The sequence below is a fragment of the Lactuca sativa genome, chromosome 5 (genome assembly GCF_002870075.4).
Source record: "Lactuca sativa cultivar Salinas chromosome 5, Lsat_Salinas_v11, whole genome shotgun sequence".
In the NCBI taxonomy this organism is placed as follows: domain Eukaryota; kingdom Viridiplantae; phylum Streptophyta; class Magnoliopsida; order Asterales; family Asteraceae; genus Lactuca; species Lactuca sativa.
The window spans coordinates 223763286-223787562 of NC_056627.2; the positions used below are offsets into that span (position 1 = coordinate 223763286).

General features: G+C 34.9%; 1 protein-coding gene across 1 annotated transcript; it reads right to left on the minus strand.

Annotated features, from left to right (window-relative positions):
• Positions 1 to 21474: 21474 nt before the first annotated feature.
• Positions 21475 to 23726, minus strand: LOC111902024 (protein WHAT'S THIS FACTOR 1 homolog, chloroplastic). The gene is made up of 2 exons (XM_023897896.3): positions 23470 to 23726; positions 21475 to 22880 (listed from the first exon to the last, which is right to left on the minus strand). The coding sequence occupies exon 2, from the start codon at positions 22858 to 22860 to the stop codon at positions 21595 to 21597; it is 1266 nt and encodes a 421-aa protein (XP_023753664.1). The 5' UTR covers positions 22861 to 22880; positions 23470 to 23726; the 3' UTR covers positions 21475 to 21594.
• Positions 23727 to 24277: the final 551 nt, after the last annotated feature.

A 24277-nucleotide genomic window follows, 5' to 3' on the forward strand; every position in this document is an offset into this window, starting at 1 on the left:
ATTTAGAATTCGAGTATGATTATGTGAATTGCAGGTGAACAAGTATGATTAAAGTTGGAAAAAGGAGTGGTTTGGGGTTAGGCTGTTCTTCGAAGTTTTGAGCAACGATAAGAAAGCAGGGTTGTTGTCTAAGGTGGAGGAGTTAGAATTTACCTTTTCTTCAAGATGGAGCAGGTGGTGATGGCGACTGGTGGTTTCTTTTTGGGTTTAAGATCAACGGTGAGAGGGATAATCGATTCAGGAGGTGGTGAAGGGCCTTGAAACCCTGACAAGGGTTTTAGATCGACGGTGAGAGGGATAATCGGAAAAGGACAACTATGGCGGTGCTCTTTCAGATCTTCACGGGGCTGCTAGGCAGTTGATGAAGGCCATCAGATGGAGATACATTGACGATGTCCTGAGCGGCGGTGACATGGATTAGATATCCAAAAAAACCCCACCTTGGAAACATCCATGGAGTCGATTTTCAGAAACTCACCCCTTGATATTTTTTAGAAATTTTAAGAAACATCCATGAAGTCGATTTCCTGGGTTTTCATCACTGCTTTATGAGTTTTTGAGAGGCGATGATGGAGTCATGGAGATTAGATCCAATAACAACGGAATCTGGTATGCACAAACCCATCTTGATTAAGAAGGAAGAGATGAAGAAGATGAACTGTTCTTGGGTAAAAAGAAAAAAAAAACTATTGGGGGGAATACGGTGGAGAGAGAGAGAGAGGGGGAGAGAGAGGATATATTGTTTTTGTTTTATTTTTAATTGTTGTAATAAAAGAAAAAATGGAAAATAAAATAATAAAGGGAAAATCCGTCATTTTAAAAAAGTTCATGGGAAATTGGACCAAACTCGCAACAAAACGAAACTATTGGACCATCCTTGCGAGCCAAACCCATTTTGGACCAAAGTTGCTAGTTTTGACATACCACAGGGACCATTCTTGCAATTTTGTCTAATAAAATTACATAACACTATTTTTCAGTACAGCCTTTCTACATTTCTAGTCTTTTGATTGAGACTTATAGTTCATTTATAAGAAAATATTGGATTTTCTAGAAGTATACACTGTCTTTTTACACGAAACAGTTACAAACTCCTTCGAATAAAAAAACGTTTATGAACTCACCAACTTAATTGTTGACACTTTTCAAAATCACTTGTATTCTTAGGAAACTAGTAAATATGTAACCTCAAGAGTTTTTGGTGAATGGGACGTTGTGTCATCACACTATTCATTTTTGTAACATGCATTTCATATCATGTAAATAATGTTTTTAGTACAATGTAATCATATTCTTCGTCAATGTAATGGTTGTAATGCTTTGATCTCTATTATTCAATTGTTATGATATTGTACATGAAGTTATCCGCCCCCAGACGTTTCTGTCGTTTTTGGTTTGGGGGTATGACAGACTGATATCAGAGCATTGTTTATAGTGAACTAAGTATATAAAACCATGTAAGATATACAACTATAAATACAATAGGGCTAAAACACTCTGACTAAAAGTATACTTTTAAAATATAAGTATTTTTTTATAAGAGTATATATACATGCATACATACTAGGTCGGTGTCGTAATAAGAAAACATATAAATATATTTAGATAAGTTAAACACTACGATTAAGCTTGGGCGGTTATGTAATCATATATGGGATAAATATAGTCTGATCAATTATATTTATACGAGATATAACCAACATGTGTTTATGAATGGTCGCGGTGGGTAACGAATCTAAAAGTTACCAATCCTAAAACCCTTGAATCAAACATAAAGATTAAAATACTATAGGAGTATTTTAGAATGCCACATGATCATACACTTACGTTTTTCATGTATTTCTCATATCTCCATTCTCGCATAGACATCATGGCAGGATTTCACATGCCCGGAGACCCCTATTTCCCTAACCAGGGAAATGGTGGATGGATCGAAGAGGATCCCGAACAAACAAGATGTGAATAACCATGCAAATTAACTTGGTACTCCCGATGTCATTTATCATCTCCTTTTAATATGTCAGTTAGCCACACATGCTCCATTAATCAATGATATTTTTCAAGACACCCACTACCATTCTTTATTAGTCCCCCATTAATGTGTCGGTTAACCACAAACACTCCATTAACGACCTATAAAGTGTAATGTGCAATTGCATGAGTTAGCATACAAATTCACATTTTTCCTAAAGTAACTAAGATTGAGATTTAATAAAATGTTTACTTACTTTTAATAGCATTATAATTTTAATGAGAGTTATTTGTTCTATCAAACACGTTTGGCTAACGACCCTCCACCATACATGAGAGCAGTGGGTGAGAGTGGACATCCATTCAACAGCCATTTTATAGGCCGCTTCCTTATACCCTCTTTATATCATGGCTTCGTGAATGAGGCGTACTAGCGGTTCGACTAACTTATTCTTATATATATATATATATATATATATATATATATATATATATAGTAATTATTAAACATTTAATTTTACATATAGTATAAGGTGTATTTTAAACTTTTCAAAATACTAGGGTTTATATTTTAAATTTCGAAATTGATGTTCAATTAATTAAACTTAAAATAAATGATTTAATTATTAACAATTAAATCAATTAAATCAATTAAGGATTCCAAAATTGTAATTATTCCTTTTAATCATATAAACTAACAATTATCAAATAAGGAAACCTTTAAAATCGTTGCCTAATTCGAAATCTTGGGGAGGAAGGCTAGGGTTTCCAAACCCTAGCCCATATTTTCGAAAACAAGGAGGATGGAAGCTAGGTTTCTTAAAACCCTAGCCAAAAACGAAAAATTGGGAGGCAAGGTAAGGGTTTCATCCCTTACCATAAATTTCGAAACTTAGGGTCCAAGAACCCTAAATTCGAAATCCTTAGCCTAAAGGGCTTAATTGTCATAAACCCTAATGTGACATCCCCAATTTCACGGCCAGAAAAGACCGATTTGTTTATGCTTTGTTTTTAAAATCAGAGTAATCTTTTAAAGAAAACAGTTGCGGAATTTGTTCCCAAAATATGATAAAGATTTATCAAAACATTTCTTTAAAGAAATGTATTTTCATTATATAACAAAATCTCGGGATGTCATGTTCCGATACAGACACATAAGCATAAACAGAACTTATATTATTTACACTAAAGATTTTACATCTCCTTTAATCTCTCCGTGAAATATATCTTCGTATCGATACCTGTGATACAAAGGAAACGGAGTGGGTCAGGCTTGGGAGCCTGGTGAGCATATATGGTTTTCATCCCACAATGTTATATCATATAAATATATATAGAACATCCAAAATTATATAATTTCACCATATAAAAAGCAACTCTTATCCCACCCCATCGATCCTCACAATGCCACGATCTAAACTCTCGTATCTAAACTTTTCCTCTTTATCTGATCCCTACTCACGGATCTAAACTAATATCTCCACCTAATCCATACTCTCGGACCTAAAACTAACCTCTTGGTCTAATCCATACTCCTGGATCTAAACTAATCTCTTGGTCTGATCCATACTCCCGGATCTAAAACTGTGCCCAATCCATACTCCCAGACTAGGGACAATTAACTATGTCTTAATCCATACTCCCGGATTAATAACAAGTTTACCTATTGGTCTGATCCATACTCCCGGATCTAAAACTGTGCCCAATCCATACTCCCGGACTAGGGACGATTAACTATACCTTAATCTTGGTTTGATCCATACTCCCGGATCAATAACTGTGCCCAATCCATACTCCCGGACTAGGGACAATTAACTTAGTCTTAATCCATACTCCCGGACTAATAACAAGTTTTACCTCTTTACCTGATCCATACTCTCAGATCTAAAACTAACCTCTTGGTCTAATCCATACTCACGGATCTAAAACTAGCCTCTTGATCTGATCCCTACTCACGGATCTAAACTAATCTCTTGATCTGATCCATACTCATGGATCTCATCTACCCATGTCCTACCCAACATATTTGTAGTTACAAAATACATATACAATTTAACTCATTAAAACCTATATAGTTCATGCATTCCACCAACATCTCAAATAAACAACAATATATAAACACATAGCACGTATTTCATAGCAAATAATTATTATTTATGTGTTAGAAGAAAGTGACCACACACTCACTTGATCAGAAGATGATCGGACAACACTACGGCTTGCAATGGTAGTATTCTTTGGTGAAAACGGGATCACTTCACACACCGGGTTTCTCGCGGGCAGAGCTTCGGCTCGGAAACTTTTTTTCTTCTCGGGATCTTCGGGCTTCGGGACTTGCTTCGGGTCTCGGGATGATATCGGGGCTTTGGGGGTACTTATTTGCACGTAAATCGAGGTAATATGGGTGAGAGATGAGAGAATGAGCAACCAAACTCGGCTGGCCCTTCAAATCTATTTATAGGGCAAAACTGGCCCTTGCCACGTCGTGGCACCTTTTTCCACGTCGTGGGCTTGGTCGTCACTGCATGCATCATCGCAAGCTGCGTCTGGGGGACTCCCAAAGGTGTCAAAAGACTTGCCACGTCGTGGCACTGCTTGCCACGTCGTGGTCTCTGACACAGCTTTGGGGTTCGCGCCCCGAACTTCAGAAATTCATAACTTTCGCATACGAACTCCGTTTTCGACATTCTTTATATCGACGCGAAGGTGAGATTATGCTCTACAAATCTAGTTTAGACTCCATTGGCTAATTTTGACTTTATTTTTAATATATTATAATTATATTACTTATATATTATTTTTAGTAGGTCGGGACAGGAAAACTCCGTTCGAAATTCATAACTCCTTCATCTGAACTCCGTTTTCGTCTGTCTTTTTATCGTTGGACTACTATCGAAGACATCTTCGACTCTCGTTTAGATCACTAAAGATAGATATCTATCTAACTTAAATTCACTATTTACGTCGCACTGGGTCGCGCTGGGTCATGTCGGTTCTGTCGCGAAACTTTGACAGGTCATAACTTCTTCGTTATAACTCGGATTTTGGCGTTCTTTATATGCACGGAAACCTTGTGACATATACTAAAACTTGGTTAAGATTAATCCTTCTAAATAATCTTCCATCAAAAAGTCATTTTTGATGCTTATCGTCTCTAAATTGACTAGCCCGGATCTACGGGCGTTACACCTAATTTGATCGATTCAACAATTATAACCATTCAATAGAAAACAAGCAAAACTCTGATACCACTTATGGGTTTTATGCAAAACAAATAAACTTAAACTTTTAAGTGTGCATGCAACCCTAATAAAGATCTATGTTTTCTCTAGTGTATCTGTAACTATGAACATCAAAAAGAAACCCCAAGAAACCTAGGCTATTTTCGAAATATACCAAATAGGGTTAGGAATTAAATACCTTGATTGTTATTGTAGCAAATAACAAAGAAACCTTCTTGTTAATCTCTTGGAAGCAAGCACCACAATTATCGTGACTCTAATGGAATCACACCCACAACACAAGCAAGAGGATGATAGGAGAAGGAAGTGAGAATTTCGGCTAAAGCTTCTCAAGGTAAGGAGTGCCGAATTTTGTGAAGGGGTATGGCCCTTTATATAGCTGAGGTAGCTTAGTCCCAAAGCTAGGGTGTAACGTCCCAAATACCGAGTCCAAAAATTTCAATTTTGATATAACGATTTAGAAAACATTTATAATAAAACATCACCATGTCATATCATTTCATAAAACCATAAACTCATGTCTGAAAATCATATCATAAAAGTAGTAACAATGTCAGAGTACAATCCCAAGATATCTCATGAGGCAGAATCCAATGTGTGTATGATGTGCAGCTACCGCGTCGGCTCTCCCTTCGCTGAAAAGGCACCTGAAACCAAACTGAAAAATGTAAGCACAAAGCTTAGTGAGTTCCCCCACCCTACCACATACCATACACTCATATAGCATACATACTGCCAGGCAATTCTGGGGTGCCCGACCTACCCGGTACGGCCATTCTGGGGTGCCGAACTACTCATGTCAAGCCATTCTGGGGTGCTGACCTATCCACGTCAAGCCATTCTGGGGTGCTGACCTACCCACGTCAAGCCATTCTGGGGTGCTGACCTACCCATTCTGGGGAGCTGACCTACCCATGTCAAGCCATTCTAGGGTGCTGACCTACCCATCGGTCCTAACAACCGAACCTCGGGGACTATTCCACCCCCTACTGCTACCATCACATATATCATAACATAAACATACTATCAAACATATTTGGGGTGTCCGAATTACCCTTCGGTCCTAACAACCGATCTTGGGGATTATTCCCATCCTACTACCACTATCACATATAACATATCATGCCATCATGTAAACATATCATCACATATTGTCAGGCATATTTGGGGTGCATGACCTACCCTTCGGTCCTAACAACCGAACTTTACTACTATCACATATAACATATCATGCCAACATATAACATATCAGGTCATAGCAAACCTAGATGATATCACAAAGACAATCATCTAACATACAACTCCTACTGGTGGGCCGACATTGTGGTCGTAGACCCACCGCTACTAGAAGGTAACTCGCCTCGTAAGGCTGACTGCTAAAAAGCTGATCTGCAGATGTCTAACTGCTGCTCCGGCGGTCCTCCGGCTATAATTCCCATAAAACACTTAGTCAGACACTGATAACTGCTTTTAGGGTAAAATGACTATTTTACCCCTGGCCAAGTCAAAGTCAAGGTCAAATTCAACTTCTAGTTGACCTGACTCGCCGAGTTGGGCCTCCAACTCGTTGAGTCCCTATCCTTCATCTATCCTTCTTTACGCATCTACTCGTCGAGTTTAGCAATGACTCGACGAGTTCTCCTTCTAAAACAACCTCGAATGAACCCTCATCCGACTCGCCGAGTTATATGAACAACTCTTCGAGTTCATACTTGTCCTACAAACAAGTCCTGTCCTTGACTCGCCGAGTTGTATGAACAACTCGTTGAGTTCACCTTAAAAGTTGGGAGATTGCCTTGGACTCGCCAAGTCTACTCATGCACTCGTCGAGTCCTATGAACTCCAGGTCTATGGTTAAGTCCAATAGGTTGGGCCACTCCCTTGGACCCTCTATAACCCTTCTAACGCTCAATTGGGTTCCTTTGAACCCTAACAGAAAAGGGAAGTCAAGCCTCGGACTCGCCGAGTCCCAAGAACAACTCACCGAGTCGAGGTTGTCCAAGTCTCATTTCTCGATTTCTAATGTACAACACTTGTCTAAAAGATAGATCTAGGCTCCTAAGATCGATCTAGCACGTAAAGTTATGAACTTTACGTGCATGCATGGGACTATGAGCTAAAAAGACCCTAAAAGAAGCTCTTAAGTTGCATGGGGCTTTCCATGGGTGCAAGGGCAGTCCCTTTCTGCCTTCTAACTCCTTAAGGAGCCTGGATCTGAAGCCTCAACCCCCAACCATGCTTGCAATCATGGTTGGTCACCAAGAATGGCTTATAAAAGCCCTAAATCTCCCCAAAAGGGATCTAATGCAAGAAGGAGCAAGGTGTCGACTTTATACCTTCCAAGGGCTGTAGATGATGCACAAGCTTGACTCCTCTGACCAAACTCTTGTTTCCTTAAGCTTTTCCTTTCCTTCTTGCCACCACAAACCACTAAGAATCACTAAAAAGGCCTTTAGATCTTCACAACACGATTAGGGTTCTAAATGGAGTTTTCTAGGACTATAAAGGGGAGATGGAGGTTGTATAAGGTTGTTTAAATAGGGTGCAAACCCTCAGATTAGGGTTTTGCCCAGCCAGAGTCTGCTCGTCGAGTCTTGTCGTCGACTCGACGAGTCCGCCACTTAACCCCCGGGTCCCAAACCGCTACTACTCGACAAGTTGGGCCATCAACTCACCAAGTCTTAGTCCAAATTATGAAAAATACTTGAATGAAATACATACCAGGAACCGGGTGCTACATAGGGTTTAAGGAGGAAACCCGAAATCCCTTTGCTTCGTGACCAAGCAGTCAATTCCCCTCATTCAAGGGGCTTGGAAGAAAACTTATTGGGCTTGCCCAAGTGATTTTCGCCCGCCTCATCCAATGAGGTCATTGGGCTTCTTTCCTCAACTTTCAATAAATAATCACACAGACCCTACACTTTTAATTAATCTAATTAATTCCAATTAATTTCTAATTAATTATTAGTTAAATAATATGATTTCTAATTAATATATTGTTGTCATAATATATTAATAAATCAATTATCTCAATTTATTACTCAAATAATAAATTAACCTATCTCACTCACACACACACACACACACACTCTCTCTCTCTCTCTCTCTCCAAAATCATCATGTCTAATTGCTAGGTTTGAGGGTAACCCAAAAGGACTACGCTACTATCAATTTAAGTACATACCAAATATAGTTATGGACTTAGAATCCTAATTCAACATAAATAACCTGAAAACGAAAAAAATATCAAACCGGCTTTGGAAGGCTAATACTAACCCATAGTGGATGCTTGTCGGAGGGATGCAATCAGTGGCCTTCATACACAAATAATGGTGGTAATGATCAAAACGGAACGCATTAGTAGGTGGCAATGATCGTCGGCGAGGAGGCCAGATTTGGCTCCGTTTTGTTCTCCTTCTGATCGCATGAACACTATAGATGCACATAGTGTTTTCTTTGTTTTATCTTCTTTTTGTCTCTAGTCTCTATCGATTCTTATATTGGGTAAACATTAAATTAATCGACTCTAATTTATCCCCTTCAAGTTTATTTTATTTAGGTGTTTAAAAGTTTGACTTATTTGAAAGAACATATTATACCTTCATTGTATTTGATTCTATACAAGGGTCTACACTTTTATTGTGCATATTTATTAATCTAATCCATCCATATATACTAATCTTATGCTTATAAATATGGTTCTATGAGTTGAACTTATATATATATATATATATATATATAGAGAGAGAGAGAGAGAGAGGATAGTTCAAATAAAAACATCAAATAGTGTGAGAACGTAAAAACATTATTTTATGTTATTATTCGACAATGAATTTTGTATTCACAATTTTATGTCATTATTCAGCAATGAATAAATAAATAGTTACAAGTTAAAAGAAAAATTAGAATTTACTACAAAAATACATATACATGAACTAATAATAGAATAATAACATTCTAATGAATATATGAATAATCAAAAGTTATTATTCATATTGGAATTACTTCAACAATATACATATACATCATTCATTACAGAATAATAACGTAAACATATTAGAATTACTTCAACAATATATATATATATATATATATATATATATATATATATATATATATATATATATATAACCCATGTCCAATGGATAAAAAACAAAAATTGACACAAAAATTTGCATAGTAGATGAAATAGGTTGTACCAAGTCATATGGATGTAAATAAATGTTTTAAAAACCCATTTGAACCGACCCGTCGAACAAATTGGACCGAAAACTGAGTAAGAGAGCGGTTCAACTAGCACCAGTTTTATGTCTATTTCTGAATCGGAAAGAACCAGCCAGTTTTTATAAAAACCCGCATGAACCGGTTAAATTGAATAAACAAACATAAAAATAAAGCATTTTACATAACAAATTTTGGTGGTCTTTTTCACATTGTTTAGATTTCATTAAATAAAAACACATTGTAAATGTTATAAAGTTTTTTGATGCGTTTGTACTCAACTAAAATATATTTTGTTTTGGTATTATACTTTATTTTCTTTTTGATATATATGAATTGATGTAAAACTTATGGTTATGTGGTTTTAATGTATTTGGATTGATCTACAAGTTGACTTATGTGTATTTTTAATGTTTTAACTTATAGACGTCAAAATTTTGATTTATGTATGTATGTATGTGTGTGTAGGAAAATTAAAAAAAAGAAATAAAAAAATAAAAAAAAAAAGATGAAAATTATAAAAATTAAACCGAAAGCCGTTCACCATTCCTGTTCAACCACAAAACCAATTTTTAAAGCATTGATGTAAATGACTCGTCCACATCCTATGCATACTCGTTTTATACCATTTGATACCGTGTAATATCTATGGATCAGTGAAAGCATGTTGAATACATAAACAATGAATTGGTTATGTGCCGAATCCGATTACGACTTATTCCAATGAATCACAATAAATAGCTCACATGATCCAAGGATATGTAGCTACGAACCTCACAAAGGAAGTTTGTATTCTCATTCTTAGGATTAGATTCTCACTCATGCATTCAATAACTAGAAACATAGAATTATACGAAACTAATTTTATTTATTTATTAAAATATTTGAATACATCAACTAAAAAAACAAATTAGTCAAGAAGACCAATCATGTACCTTTATCCATCCTTGTGGAAATGGATTATTTAGCTGAGACAAATAAAACCCATCTTCTCTAACTAACCAAAAACATTGTTGTGGTTTAAAAAACTTACCATTCCTGCAATAGCTTTTACTAATCGACATACTAAAAACATTAAAAAACATTTCTTTAGAATTCCAGTAGAAATGAGCGTAGAACAAAGTAGATGAATTCCAATTAACACAAAAAGTCCAGTTAAAATTTGATCCGGGTGCAAGTGTGCGAACTCCAAGATCATCATCACTTGATTGTATATGAACATCGATAGGAGCACCAATCCCATCGATGATATACATGGTCCATCTTACTAGACAAACCTTGTTTTCTGGCTTTGTAATTGGAAATGCATCTATTGTGATGAGACCAAAAACTAGCAAGATAAATGAGGTTTTCATGGGTGCCATTGATGAGTGATGAGTCTATCACACTCGTATTGAGACACCTTCATTATATATGGCAGTAACAGATTGAGTAAGTATATGCATAAATAAATAACCTTTTTAGAATCGTATTATTATAAATATTATATCAATATTAATTATCAATAAATAACCTTTTTAGAATCGTATTATTATAGATATTATATCAATATTACTGATTCATTGATGAATTATTTATGACTTTATAGATTATAAATAATGTCAAGCAGCTAGCCATTTGCTTTTGTGCTGTTTAGACAGAACTTTCTAGACTATAAATAATATTATGGTCGATCTTTTTAAATATAATAGTAAAGGTTTTGTTAATTTTTAAATTTATACAACATTTTAAATAAGTTTTGTCAGCCACGCATTTTGAAAGAAAAATTGGTAGGTTGATTCCTTAGTAACTTTTAAGATAATATTACAAATTTGGTCCCACTTTTATTGTGTTTCTATAGATATGCTCCAAATAAGATTTTTGTTGATTTTTCGTGGTCTTAGTATATCGTTTTCTTTTGGTTTTGATCCCTAAGGTTCACTACAAGAAATGTTGGTATTACCGGCGACCTTTTTAGCGGCGACATAAGGCAATAGCGGCGACATGTAAACAGCGATCCGCGTCAAATTACCCCCATCCGTCCGATTTGTTTCCGATCGAAGGGTTGTAGAGGAAAGCGAAAACATGCTAACTTTTCCCTCCAAGGTGTCGCCGCTATTGCCCTATTGTCGCCGCTAATACCTCTTGTCGCCGCTAATACTCCTTACAGCTAACCCCTTACAGCTTCCTTTTCTGCGCCATTTTTCTATTCTCTCTCGTTTCCTTCTGTCATTTCTATTCTCTCTCGTTTCTGTTCCTGCTTCGCACTTCCACCATTTGGACAAGTCGACTAGGTGGAGGACGAAGGTAAAAATCGGTCCTAGCCCCTTCTGCCGCCATAAGTGTCACACCCCAAAACCGATAACAGCGGAATACGTTCCGTGGTGGAGGACGTCATGTACAGTATCATAACAATTGCATAATAGTAAAAACAAGAGACAACAACCATTTCATTTACATGGTGAGTTTAATTACAAGCATGTTCTGTAAAGTTTCAATAGACACCAAAAATATATCAAAAATAAGAGATGAGTCTTGTATGCTCCATCTTCTCCAAAAATGTTGCACCTGTACCTGTTTATCTTTGACCTGAGGATACAAGTTATTTTGAAAACGAGTATCAACATAAAGCTGGTGAGTTCATAAGAATTTAGTGTCTTTGTTGTATAAAAGTGTTTTCAGTTTATAGAATTAAACTGAAATTTATGTTTATAAGTAGTAGGAATGCCTAGAAAATCCTATATTTTCCAGAAAAGTACTTTGTAAGTCAAATCCCTTGAGTTGGGTATAAGAATTATCATTGAAAACCTTCAGTTGTAAAAGTACAGTAATAAATCTCATGTAAGTAACATAGGTGAAGAAAAGTTATGCCTGTTAACAGTAGTGGTGGTGCAAAACTTCCATTAGTAATAGATATTTACTTACTTCGGGATGTTAGCTTAGACTTAAATCTTAGTGTATTATGTTGGTTAAAGGTATAACCCTTCAGGTGACCAGACCGAAGTGATAATAGAGAACCCGATGACCTTCCCGGTCATGCGTAGTGTAATGATGTAGTGCCACCCCTGAGCCTAGTCGGCTCGGACTGTAGCTAGCAGTCAGGATGTAATAGTGTCTGTCCCGTATAGATTTATATGTGTAGTGATGCCTTCCATCCGGAAAGCCCTAGTCACATAGTGTAAGCGTAGTACAGTGTCTTTTAGAGGGATAGTGTGTTATACTCTGGATTCGTGTATTCTTCGGTATTATAGTATAATAGTCTTTTGTATAGTTCTTAGAGTGTTCTCTTATACGTGTATTAACTTGTCGTAATAGCCGGTATAGTGTGTATAGCAGTAGTAGAGGTAACTACTAGTAGTCTTAGCTATACCTATTATAGCTAAGTAGAGTGTATGATTTTCGGCCTTTGAATAACAAAGGTATTGTATGGGATGAAGACTTTCATATCTAACACTAATATATATGATATATAACTAAGAAATCAATGACAGTCGGACGGATAACAGATACCTTAGGACCACATCAAACAAGAACATGAAATAAGGCGAGCTATCAGTCCTAAGTCCTTCAAGTCTTACTTATATAAATATATTAGTGTAGAGATATTTTAAAAAGAAAAGTAATTTAAACATAGTTTTAAAAGCAGTTTAATAACAATTTATTCTTAAAATGCATTTGTTAATCCACTAAAACAGTTTTATTGGAAAGCAGTTAAAAGTGTAGAAAATCCCTTTTGTAGATGATAATTTTTGAATCACATATGATTTAATAATAAAACTTGTAGAATTTATACTTGTATCCCCCCCCCCCCTAAAACATGTAAAAAGGTTCATTAAGGGGTATGAACTCAACTGAAATGAGTAGATCGGGTGTGAGTGTCGGATGAGCGTTTGGTGTCAAGTAAGGACTTGTACACCCTTTATGACCCTAATAACATATGAATACATATGTTTACAAGTAATTAGTGATTTAAGCTCAAATTAAACACATAGCCATCCTAATGTGAGTAAAGGTCTTGCGGTTGAATGTTAGGAGACTATTGGGTTGAAAGGAAGGAGTATATGGCCTTAACTTGGAGTTTACTCTCCTAAAACCCACTCTAAGTGAGTTCACGGTTGGGAGGCCACATCCCCCATGAGTTTACAGCCGTAAACTCATGGGAGGAGTGTTTAAGGGTCCAAGAGTATACTCCCTCGGAGTTTACGGCCCAAAGGCCACTCCTTGGGAGTTTACGGCCGTAAACCCTAGGGTTTATGGTAGTAAACTCTTGTACACCCCATTCCTTGATTTCTAGGCCTTTGGTTTAATTCTAACAAATTCTAGTAAAGGTTATAAGGCTTTTTAGGGGTTTAATGGGTCATTTGGCATGATTTAGGGGAGTTTACGGTATAAGCATATTCTTGGGCCGTAAACTCTATTTTACCCCTCAAATTTATGTGTTTAAATGTTCCAAGTCCGAAATGGCAAGTCCCTAAGCCATATCTTAAGTCTAAGGGTAGTTTGGAAGTGTTTTTGGACTTGTTTTACATGGTTAGAGGGTGTTTACGGCCTAAGCATGTGCTTTGGGCCGTAAACCCTCTTTTATGCCCTAAAAATTGTTGTTTTGAGGTTCAAACACTTCTAGGTTAAATCTACAACTAGTTTCTAAGCTCAAATGGGAGAAATTTGGGACTTTTGGCATCTTTTTAGGGGTTCACGGCCTAAGGAGGTTCTTAGGCCATAAACTCCTTTTTGATGGCCATTTTGTGTGATTTTTGAGCTATTATAACAAGAAATGATGTTTAGAACAAGTTAGGGTAGAAGATCTTACGTTTTGGAGGCGGAAACTTGCGGTTTTGAGGCGAAAATGAGCTAGAGAGAGAGTAGAGAAAAGCTTCTATGAAGTGTTCAACTCCCTATATATAAATCTCGGGTGTTGCACCCGGTATACGACTACCCGATGCTAAAGCTTAACGAGGTTTAAACTATTTACCCGGGTTAAATGGTCGTAATAAAATAACTTTATCCCATTAAATGGAAACAAATTTTACGAGTTGTATTTATTTTGTTATGACAATAATTACATGAAATATAATTAAATAAATAAACATTTATTTATTTGACGACCCCAAATTGACGGAACTTTTTATAAAATGACATATTCCGTTAGAGGAAACGAGGTAATATAACGGAACAAACTTTGAGTTGTCACAACAAGACCACCACACCTTCCCCCAAAACCTCCAAAACCGGCGACCCTTGAGCTAAATCCCGAAATTGCTCACATTCAAGGTCGAATTCCTCCTATTTTCTATTATTTTTCTATTTTGGTTTCCATTTGGATGATAAACTGTTAGTAATTTTCAATGTTATTGAGTGATTATCTTTGTATTTTAAGATATGAAGTGTTTGTGCATTTTGTTGGATTGTATATGTTTTTTCAGATTTGTGGGAAGTGTTTATGCATTTTGTGTATGTTTTTCTAATTTATGTTTATACCGCATTGGCTCAAAAATGAAATTTGGCATGAAATTGAAATTGGATATTGAAATTGGATTATACATTTGTTTGATTTTGTATTTAGATGTATAAATTTGTATACATTTAGCTTAATTGTACGAAATTGGATGAAATTGGAATATGCAAATTGGATGTATACATTTGGCGTAATTAGGTTATTAACAGCAACTTACTTCTAGTAATGTATTGTATATGGTTTCAAAGTGCTTAATTTTGTTAGTGACTTAATGTTGGTCATTACAACTTTAGCTTTAATTAGGTTATTAATAGCAACGTACTTCTAGTAATTTTAATTTAACTATAGAATAAAATTAAATTAATTTTAAAAAAATCATTAAAAAAATAATAAATTAATTGTAAAATCAAATTAAATTAGTTTTAAAATCAAGTTAATATTAATATCAAAATAAAATAAAATTAGTTTAAAAAATTAAACTAATAACAAAAAAGAAAATATTAAATTAATTAGAAAATCAAATTAATTTACCTTTAGAATCAAATTAAGTTACCTTTATAAAATCAAATTAAATTAATTATAAAACCAAATTAATAGCAACATACTTTTAGTAACTTAATGTTGGTCATTACAACTTTAGCTTTAATTAGGTTATTAATAGCAACGCACTTCTATTAATTTTAATTTAATTATACAATAAAATTAAATTAATTTTATAAAAATCAATAAAAAAATAATAAATTAATTGTAAAATCAAATTAAATTAGTTTTAAAATTAAGTTAATATAAAACGGGATTAAGTTACCTTTATAAAATCAAATTAAATCAATTATAAAACCAACTTAATAGCAACATACTTTTAGTGACTTAATGTTGGTTATTTGTTCATGTGTTCCTGTGTTGGGATTCTTTTTGAATCATCGACTTTATGAATTACGTTTCAGTTGCATCATGTCTATTTGATAAAAGTTGGACTACTAATCCACATCGTCAGTCTCCCGAGTTCCAGCTAGGACTCGACTCTTTTGTCAACAGATCCATGTTACACCTAGACTGTAAAGGTGAAACCAGATGTCCGTGTGAGAAATGTGATAATCGTTACTTCATGGATCCGAAAGCAATGAGATGTCATGTTTGTATATATGGTTTCAGTCAGTCATACAAAACATGGATATATCACGGTGAACCTTTAATCCCTCTAGTTGTAGATGTCATATTGCCAAGTAACGAGATGGCTAATGTTATTGACAATGCTATGTGGGAGTCAAGAGAAAATGATACAAACCTCGACAAAGGAACCTCGAATATAGGGGGTAGCGGTGTCGATGATGATTTTGAACAATTGTTAGAGGCAGTCGAAACCAAGTTATATCCTGGTTGCACGTTTTCTTTCCTTGATTTTTTAGCAAAGCTGATGCATATCAAGGTTAACAACAAATAGACTGATAGTTCATTTGATCAACTCCTTGATTTGTTGCATTCGGCATTTCCACCAGACAACAAGGTTCACCGTTCATATTATTTAGCAGAAAAGAAACTGAAGAAGTTCGGTTTGGGGTACGAGTCAATACATGTCTGCAAAAATGATTGTTTTCTCTTCTGGAAGGAATACAAGTCATTGCAAGTTTGTCCAGTTTGTAAAGAGTGTCGGTGGATTGATAAAAACACCAAGGGTAAGAAAGTGGCTCATAAGGTGTTACGGTACTTTCCAGTGACCCCTAGACTACACTGTTTGTATTGTTCACGATACACTTCCAAAAATACGATAGGGCATAGTCCCGGGAAATCAGAAGATGGTGTGATGCGTCATCCCATTGATGGAGAGTCTTGGCAAAAATTTGATGTAGATTACCCTGACTTCTCAAGTGAACCTCGCAGCGTACGCCTAGGGCTGGCAGCTGATGGCTTTAATCCATTTGGTAACGTGTGTAATCCACATAGTACGTGGCCGATTGTACTCACCACATACAATTTGCCACCATGGCTTTGTATTAAAGAGTCATCATTTATGCTGGCCTTGTTGATTCCCGGCCCTAAAGCGCCTGGAAAGGACATAGATGTTTTCCTTAGGCCGTTAGTGGAAGAGCTTAAGTTTTTGTGGCAATCAGGCGTACGTATTAAAGACGCAACGACAACCACATTCTTCACAATTTAAAAAAAATAGTACTATTTTTAAATCGTACTATTACATTTAAAAAGAAAGAAAGAAAAATGGAAAATAAATACCCCAAGGGTATTACAGTCATTTTACTATTCCGATGGACCAAAAACGCAACGAAACTAGGTCAAAAGGACCACGATTCCAAAAAAGCAATGGTTTGGACTAAAACCCCAAAAAAATGCATATCACAGGGACCATTTTTGCAATTTTGTCAAATAAAAAACACATATAGACCTTTGTTCTTAAAAAAAATCTTTGAAAACAACATTACTCTTTTTTCATCCATCTTGTTTCTCTTACACAATCAATCAATATTGTTTTTTTTTCTTTTGTTGGGGTGCAAACACAATCTCACATCGGTAAAAAGAGAAACTAGATGCTAGCATATAAGGCAATAGGTAATCATTTCTATCACCAACTAGTTTTAGAAATGGAACCTCATTGTTCTTTTATGTTGAGCATGGTTGGGTTAATAGTGATCCTAACAAATGGTATCAGAGCTACGGTCGTAGCCCGGATCATGTGGTCGGCACAGGTGGTGCAATCCCCAGTAATTTCCAGTGCAATGAAGTTGATCCTGAAGCCTTGTATCGGAACTCTTCATGATGACCCAGGTCAGGTGAGTGTGTCACAAGAGTATCGTCGGTATGAAAAAGAATCGGATATGATGAACAGTCATTGAAGGGAGGCCAAGGGTGGAACTTGGGTTTGAGGGTAGGATTGTTGGGATGCAAACTCAATCATCGGTAAAAAGAGAAACTAGATGCTAGCATATAAGGCAATGGGCAATCCCTTCTATCACCAATCGACTTTAGAAAATCCCCATTGTTCTTCTATGTTAGAACATGGTTGGGCTAGTAGTGAATCTAACATCTTTTTATCCCTCTTTTTTCTCTCACACAATCAACACTTCTCCTCTTCTTTAAGTTAAAATGAGTCTTTTGTTCCCTGTAAATTTTATGAAGGGACATAAAAGTTATGTTCTAGTTGATTACTTTTGGTTATAATGGTTTTTTTGTTATTAGATCAAGTGGAGGGTAGAATCCTAAAAGTTGGAGTTCCTGGAGAAATCAAATGCTATCCTCAGATGATTTAGGGGTTGTTTGATTTCTCTCTGACCCAATCTGGTCATAATTTTTATCTGACTTGGTCCGAGTTAGGCCGTTTGATACCAAGGTCTTTGCTCTTACTCGGTCAGTAGAAGGCTAATAAATGGCTGACAAGGTCCTATAAAAATATATAGCTGACTGAGACATAACTCTTATTTTCCCTCTTTTCCCTTCTGTTTCCGCCTTTCTAACAAGCTTATCCTCCACCGTTCCTCATCAATTTTCATCTATTCATCTCATTGCGTTTATTCCTCTCATTGTATCTTCTTTTTCAGTACGCATCTTCTCATTCTTCCTTCTCCACTCGCCAAATGCCAACGCTTTCCACCCTCCTTCCCCCGCCCATCCATCGTCTCCCCTCCCCTCGGTAAGTTCTTTCTCAATTTTCTGAAATTTGTGCTTGAAATCGATTTTCTTAATGCTTGAAATCGTGAATGGTTGGTGACTAATTCGATCATAAGTCATCATTTAAGTCAAAGAATTCGGATTATGTTTGGATTTGATCAAATGTGATTCAAATTTAACTGCTAGAGCAGTATTGATATCAAAACTAGGCTACATCCAAATGCAATTAGGGGATTTCGTTTTTTCTGTTTTGATGAATCTGATTTTATGAAAACAGATTTGCTATAAATTTATGTTTTGAAAGTGGTATCCTTTCCAATTTAATATCAGACTATACATGTAGAGAGAGAGAGAGAGAGAGGTTGTAACTTGTAAATATTATTTGTCTATAGTTGATTTATGTGTTCTAATATTATTAAATCCAAATCTCTATTGATTATGGACTTATCGAATGTGTAAGATTGATAAAATCTTCTATATACATGTTCTTAAAAACAAGGAACTTTGATATTGACAAATCAAAACATATGTGGGCTAACATGCTTCAATGGAGAAAAGCATTTGGTATTGACAATATCTTTCCGGATTTTGAGTTCAATGAGCTTGAAAGAAGTTCTAGAACGCTATCCTCAAGGGTATCATGGTATAGATAAAGAAGGAAGACCTATTTATATAGAGTTATTAGGAAAAGATGATCCATATAAGGTTATATTAATGACAAAAATGAAGAGATATGTAATAAATCATGTGCAGGGGTTTGAGAAGTCTACTCCCATTAGGTTTCCTGCTTGTTCTTTAGTTGCACATAAACATAATGATTTTAGTGTTCTTTTTCTAAAATATGTAATTGATTTTTGTGTTTTTCTTTGTTTTTGTAGTGAGATTAAAGATCAAATTCAAAGCCCCCGCAACCAAGTTGCAAGGTTGCTGGAACAACAAGTGCATAGGCTTGAGATTAATTGTTTAGGGGGACTTACTTTTCATAATTAATGGAATCCTTGTTTTTTTTTGTCGTTTGTTTATTTGAATATGCTTTTATATTATTACATTATAATTTTCAAAAACCTATGCCATTGATTGTTCTTTTTTATTGTTTGGTGAAGAATACTATGAACTATTTTGCTTTATAAGTTTTATAATTAGTGGAGAGATTATAATCAAGTTTTGTTTGTTTGAACATGAGAGATTGAATGTTTTTATAAAAAAAATGTAATGTTATAAATTAAATGGTAAATCATAAAGAAATCATTATCACAGATATTGTTTGAGGGTAATATAGTCATTTTGCACTATCAGTCAGCTGCAAAATCAAACAACAAGTTTGAGTCGGAAGTTAACTTAGTCGGCTTCTAACTCAATCAACTCTCACCCAATTAACACCTATCAAATGACCACTTAGTTTGCCTTTTGATCTTTGTTTCTGCAATGTGTTTAATGATAATAGAAATTTATGCCACGTTTGGTATGGTTGAATGGTGGTAGAAAAGGAATGTATGGTTGAATGGTGGTAGAAAAGGAATGTATGAAAATAGTTTCTGCCTTTAAATAAATGTGTCATTCAATAACCTCAAAAAACATGCACAATGAGCGGGATGGGGATATAAATGAATGGCAATCAGGGGGAGGGGGATATAAATGCATAGTGATGCCATCGTATTTTCATTCATTTATGAAAACCACCACATTTTTCATTCATTTTGGATCAATTTATGTTTCTTTCACACAATAACCTCAAATGAGTATATTGTTCCCTTATCATTTTCCTATGAATGTGTGTTGCAACTATCTGCAACTAGTTAGATTGATTCAGGTTTATATTGTTGTGTTGAGTATTAATGTAATGTTTTTGTTAATTGATCAGGTGGAGGGAAGAAGTCGGAAGGATAGTAGATCTTTGGCTTCTCATACTGAATTTAGACTTCAAATCCATCATGTTGGAGTTCGAGCAATCAAATATAACCACGGGTGAAAATCCAAGCTTTCTTCAAGCTTACTTCCGATATGAAAATCCAAACTTTCGTTAACACCGCCTTCACTTTTTTGGTCCAACCCCGTGTATTTTTTTTACCATGTCCTTTCTTTTGTCTTCTTCTAGGTGTTGGTTGAGTTTCTTGGATCCTTTCGTCGTTGTCATTGTCAAGGTTTATAGGTCAGAATTGAGAAAATAGGACTTGAGTTTGGGGTTGAGATGGTTGTACTTGAAATTGTTGAAGTTGGGAAGGTTATAATTGAAAAGCTTGAAATTGGGAATGATTAAATTGTTGTGGTATAGGTTGTTGGAAGTAGTTTGGGGGGTATAAATGGTTGTTGAATAGAGGTTGTTGTTGAACTAGGAATGTTAACATTTACATGTAAATACCAACATGTGAATATGGATCATTCGAGTGTTTGAAATATTTGTAGTGGTTGAGATATTTTGATTTGGATCAATAATTTAAAGAAAATATAACGATATAAAAAGAAACTGATGTGTTTATAGTGTGAAATGTATATAAAATAGTTGGTATTAATATGTGAAATGTGGTATGGTTTAAATATAACAATTAAATAATTTTTTTAATATATCAACATGTATAGCAATTGTCCATTTTGTGACCGTTTTGAGCCAACCAATCATATTCTCCATGAACGTTTGTGAAGCTAGCCAAACCACAACACGATTACGGCCCCTTGGGGCGGTGTTCACACGTGGGAAAGTCCACCACACCGGCTTTGACGCGTAAGAATGCCCTCCATACCATGTAGTCATAGTAATTGTTTTCTCTAAATAATCTAAAGATTTGAAATTTCATTAAACAAACTATATCACTTAGATATTTAATACTATTTATATAATACACGTTACTTAGTGAAATTTCAAATTTTAGAGTGGAAAATTTTTTGTAAGCTACTTAAAGTGCGAAATTTTGCACATGTTATTTAGTGAAACTTCAAACTAAGGAGTGGAACTTTTTTCTAAATAGTAAAAAGGATTTTGGCACCTCAAAAAACTAAACTAACACGAAGGTAAGTATTAACCACTACTCTCCTCTAACAATTCAATTCAAATAAGATACCTTTACATAGAAAATTTTATATATGAGCATTGACAACATATCTTCATATAGAAAATCATGGAGCCTTGTCTTCAAACAGAACTTTATAAAAACGTTTCCTTTCCTCAGGATCAAATATGCCACCAAGATCACCATCTTCATCAGAAAGTTCATGAGCATCAACAGAGTCCTTCTTCTTCCCTACTTTTGTTTCTATCATATTCATTCCTTTCTTTCTCTTTTTTTCTAAATTCAACAAATGGTGTCTCCTATTATACTCATGAACTCCCTCTTGCATCAATTCCCCAAATTTATCCTTCACAACAACTAGCGGATCTTTGTGGATAAGTTCTGACCCTTTATACCCTTCTCTAAGCACAACCGTATAAATTTGATACTTATTTGAAACATAGAATATTCCCGGATGCTTTAAAAGCAAAACATTTAACTTCTCAGGTAAACACAACTCCCTCTTCAAATGACCTAACTTCATAATCGATGCTTTCTTCCATAATGTAAGTGACAAAAACTCATGAATCACACCAATTATTCTCTTGTCGTTTTCAAACTCTCCTTTCACATAAGGTGAAATGTAAGGAGAGGAATTGAATTCGTTAAATCTTTCCCATGATTTCACCCAAGATAAAGGTAATGAACATTGGAATGACGGATTCCAACCATTTTCTTGAGCTGTTTTCTCAACAAAGGAAACAGCCAACTCTGGATTCCATTTCATGAGTTCGATTTCCATGGATGTTTTTCTTCCACTATAATTGACTATACGAAACATATCAAGATGTTTTGGTATGATTCTTATTAGATAATCATCTGGTAACCCTAAATTTCTTTTGAACTCGTTTAACTTTGAGACATTGAGTCTATGATTACAAATCATCATTAACAACTTTGCTAATCTTTCAACGACTACAGATTCTTGCATATCTTTTATAAATTCTTCTTCTTCTATTAAAGAAAGCATCTTTTTAGTAAGTTGACAATGGTATTCATCGTTTTCAAAGTATACTTCAAAGCAACAGGGGTATTTCTTAAGCCAATTCATGGCTTTTCCTTGAAGATCAAGAGTTTTGAACTTTTTTTGGAGGTAATTAACTGATGCTACATGATCTGGACATCGCAAGATTATGTTTTTAATCTGGTTGTTTATGATCCATCTATGGTTTCTTGTTAAGGCTGCTTCAAGATCTGGATCTTTTTTCATTGACCAAAGGGAGAATCTTTGGAGAAGATGAAGATTCCATAAAGGGAAACGCATCAAAGAAGTTGGGAATTTTTGTTTCTGCAGATAGATATTCATCACCATTTTCCCACTTTGTATCTTCATTGTTTTACATAGACCTAACTCTGTTTATGATAATAAGTAAGATACATGTAGACCTAACTATTGCAAAGTTAAAAATATTCAAGAATCAATGCAACAGAATTTCAGGAAGCAATCAGGTACATAACAGTTTTATTTGTATGCCCTGATAATCATATCAATAAAATGCATGGAACCCTAGAAATAGCAAAGTACGTCAAGTATTTCAATTTTGAAACCAATAGTGTTTGGTGATGACATTAATTACTAGATTGTCCCTAGAAATTTTAGATCTTTTATAAATTGTTTCTAATAAGTAATAGTACTTTTTACGATACATGATTTGAATAATTGTTTCTAATACATGTTGGGTTTGATTTTGGGGCTTCTTATATACTGATTGGGAGATTCATTTACAAGTTTTTTGGATCCTGATCGAATTTTTCAGTAGTATAGTATGGAATGGAGAGAGTATTGTTTGATTTGGTTTTCGTATTATGATTCTGAAATCAGTAATTAACTTCTAATTGCTTGAAAAAAATCTGAAACAGAAATCACTACCATCTGGAACAGAAATTAAACAGAAATCAAATCAGAAATCTGAAACACATTGAGAAGTCTGAAATAGCTTACTGGAGAGGCTGAGAACGGCATCGCCTTGACCTTGAAGAAGGAGGCCGGCCGGCAGCGGCTTGAGCTTGAAGAAGAAGGCCGGAGAGAGAGAGAGAGAGAGAGAGAGAGAGAGAGAGAGAGTCAGAACTCAGAAATAGTTACTGTATCGGCGTCCTGCGACAATGGCTTCATTTCGTCCGGCTTGAGCTTGATAGTTGAGAGTTGAGTCTTCGAAGGAAAGCGGCGCACCAGGATACTGATGACGATGATGATAAGAAATTAGAAACTAAAATAATTATAAATCAAATATGATTTTTTTTTTTGTTAAAAAACAAAATATCTCATTCTTAATTTTTTTAATATCATATTCATTTCTATAAACCTGTAATATCATATTTATATAAACTTTCTTTACAATTTTTAATAGTTAATAATCATTTTTATATTTTATAATTATTATAATAATTAAAAATTTTAACTATATTATCGTTTATAATAATAGAACATGTATTTCTAAATTGTTTGAATGTCATTCTCTTAACCAACAAAACATTTAATCTTCAACCATCTCTATAGAATGCATAGATTGTTTAGTTTTTGTTGTTGAATATTTTCATAGAGGATATTTTAGATATTATTATGAATATTTTTTATATTTAAGAAGGATATGTATGATATTTTGGTATTTAGGAATGACATATATGATGTTTTGATGTTAAAGAAAGACATATACGATATTTTAAATTTTTTATGAAGGGTAGATAAGATATTTAGAAATTAAGTTGTGCAAATATGATATTTTGATGTTTAATAAGGATATCTATGAAAT

Excerpts from the sequence above, each read along its gene's own strand:
- LOC111902024 (XM_023897896.3), bottom strand. The coding sequence starts at position 22,860 with ATGAAGATACAAAGTGGGAAAATGGTGATGAATATCTATCTGCAGAAA.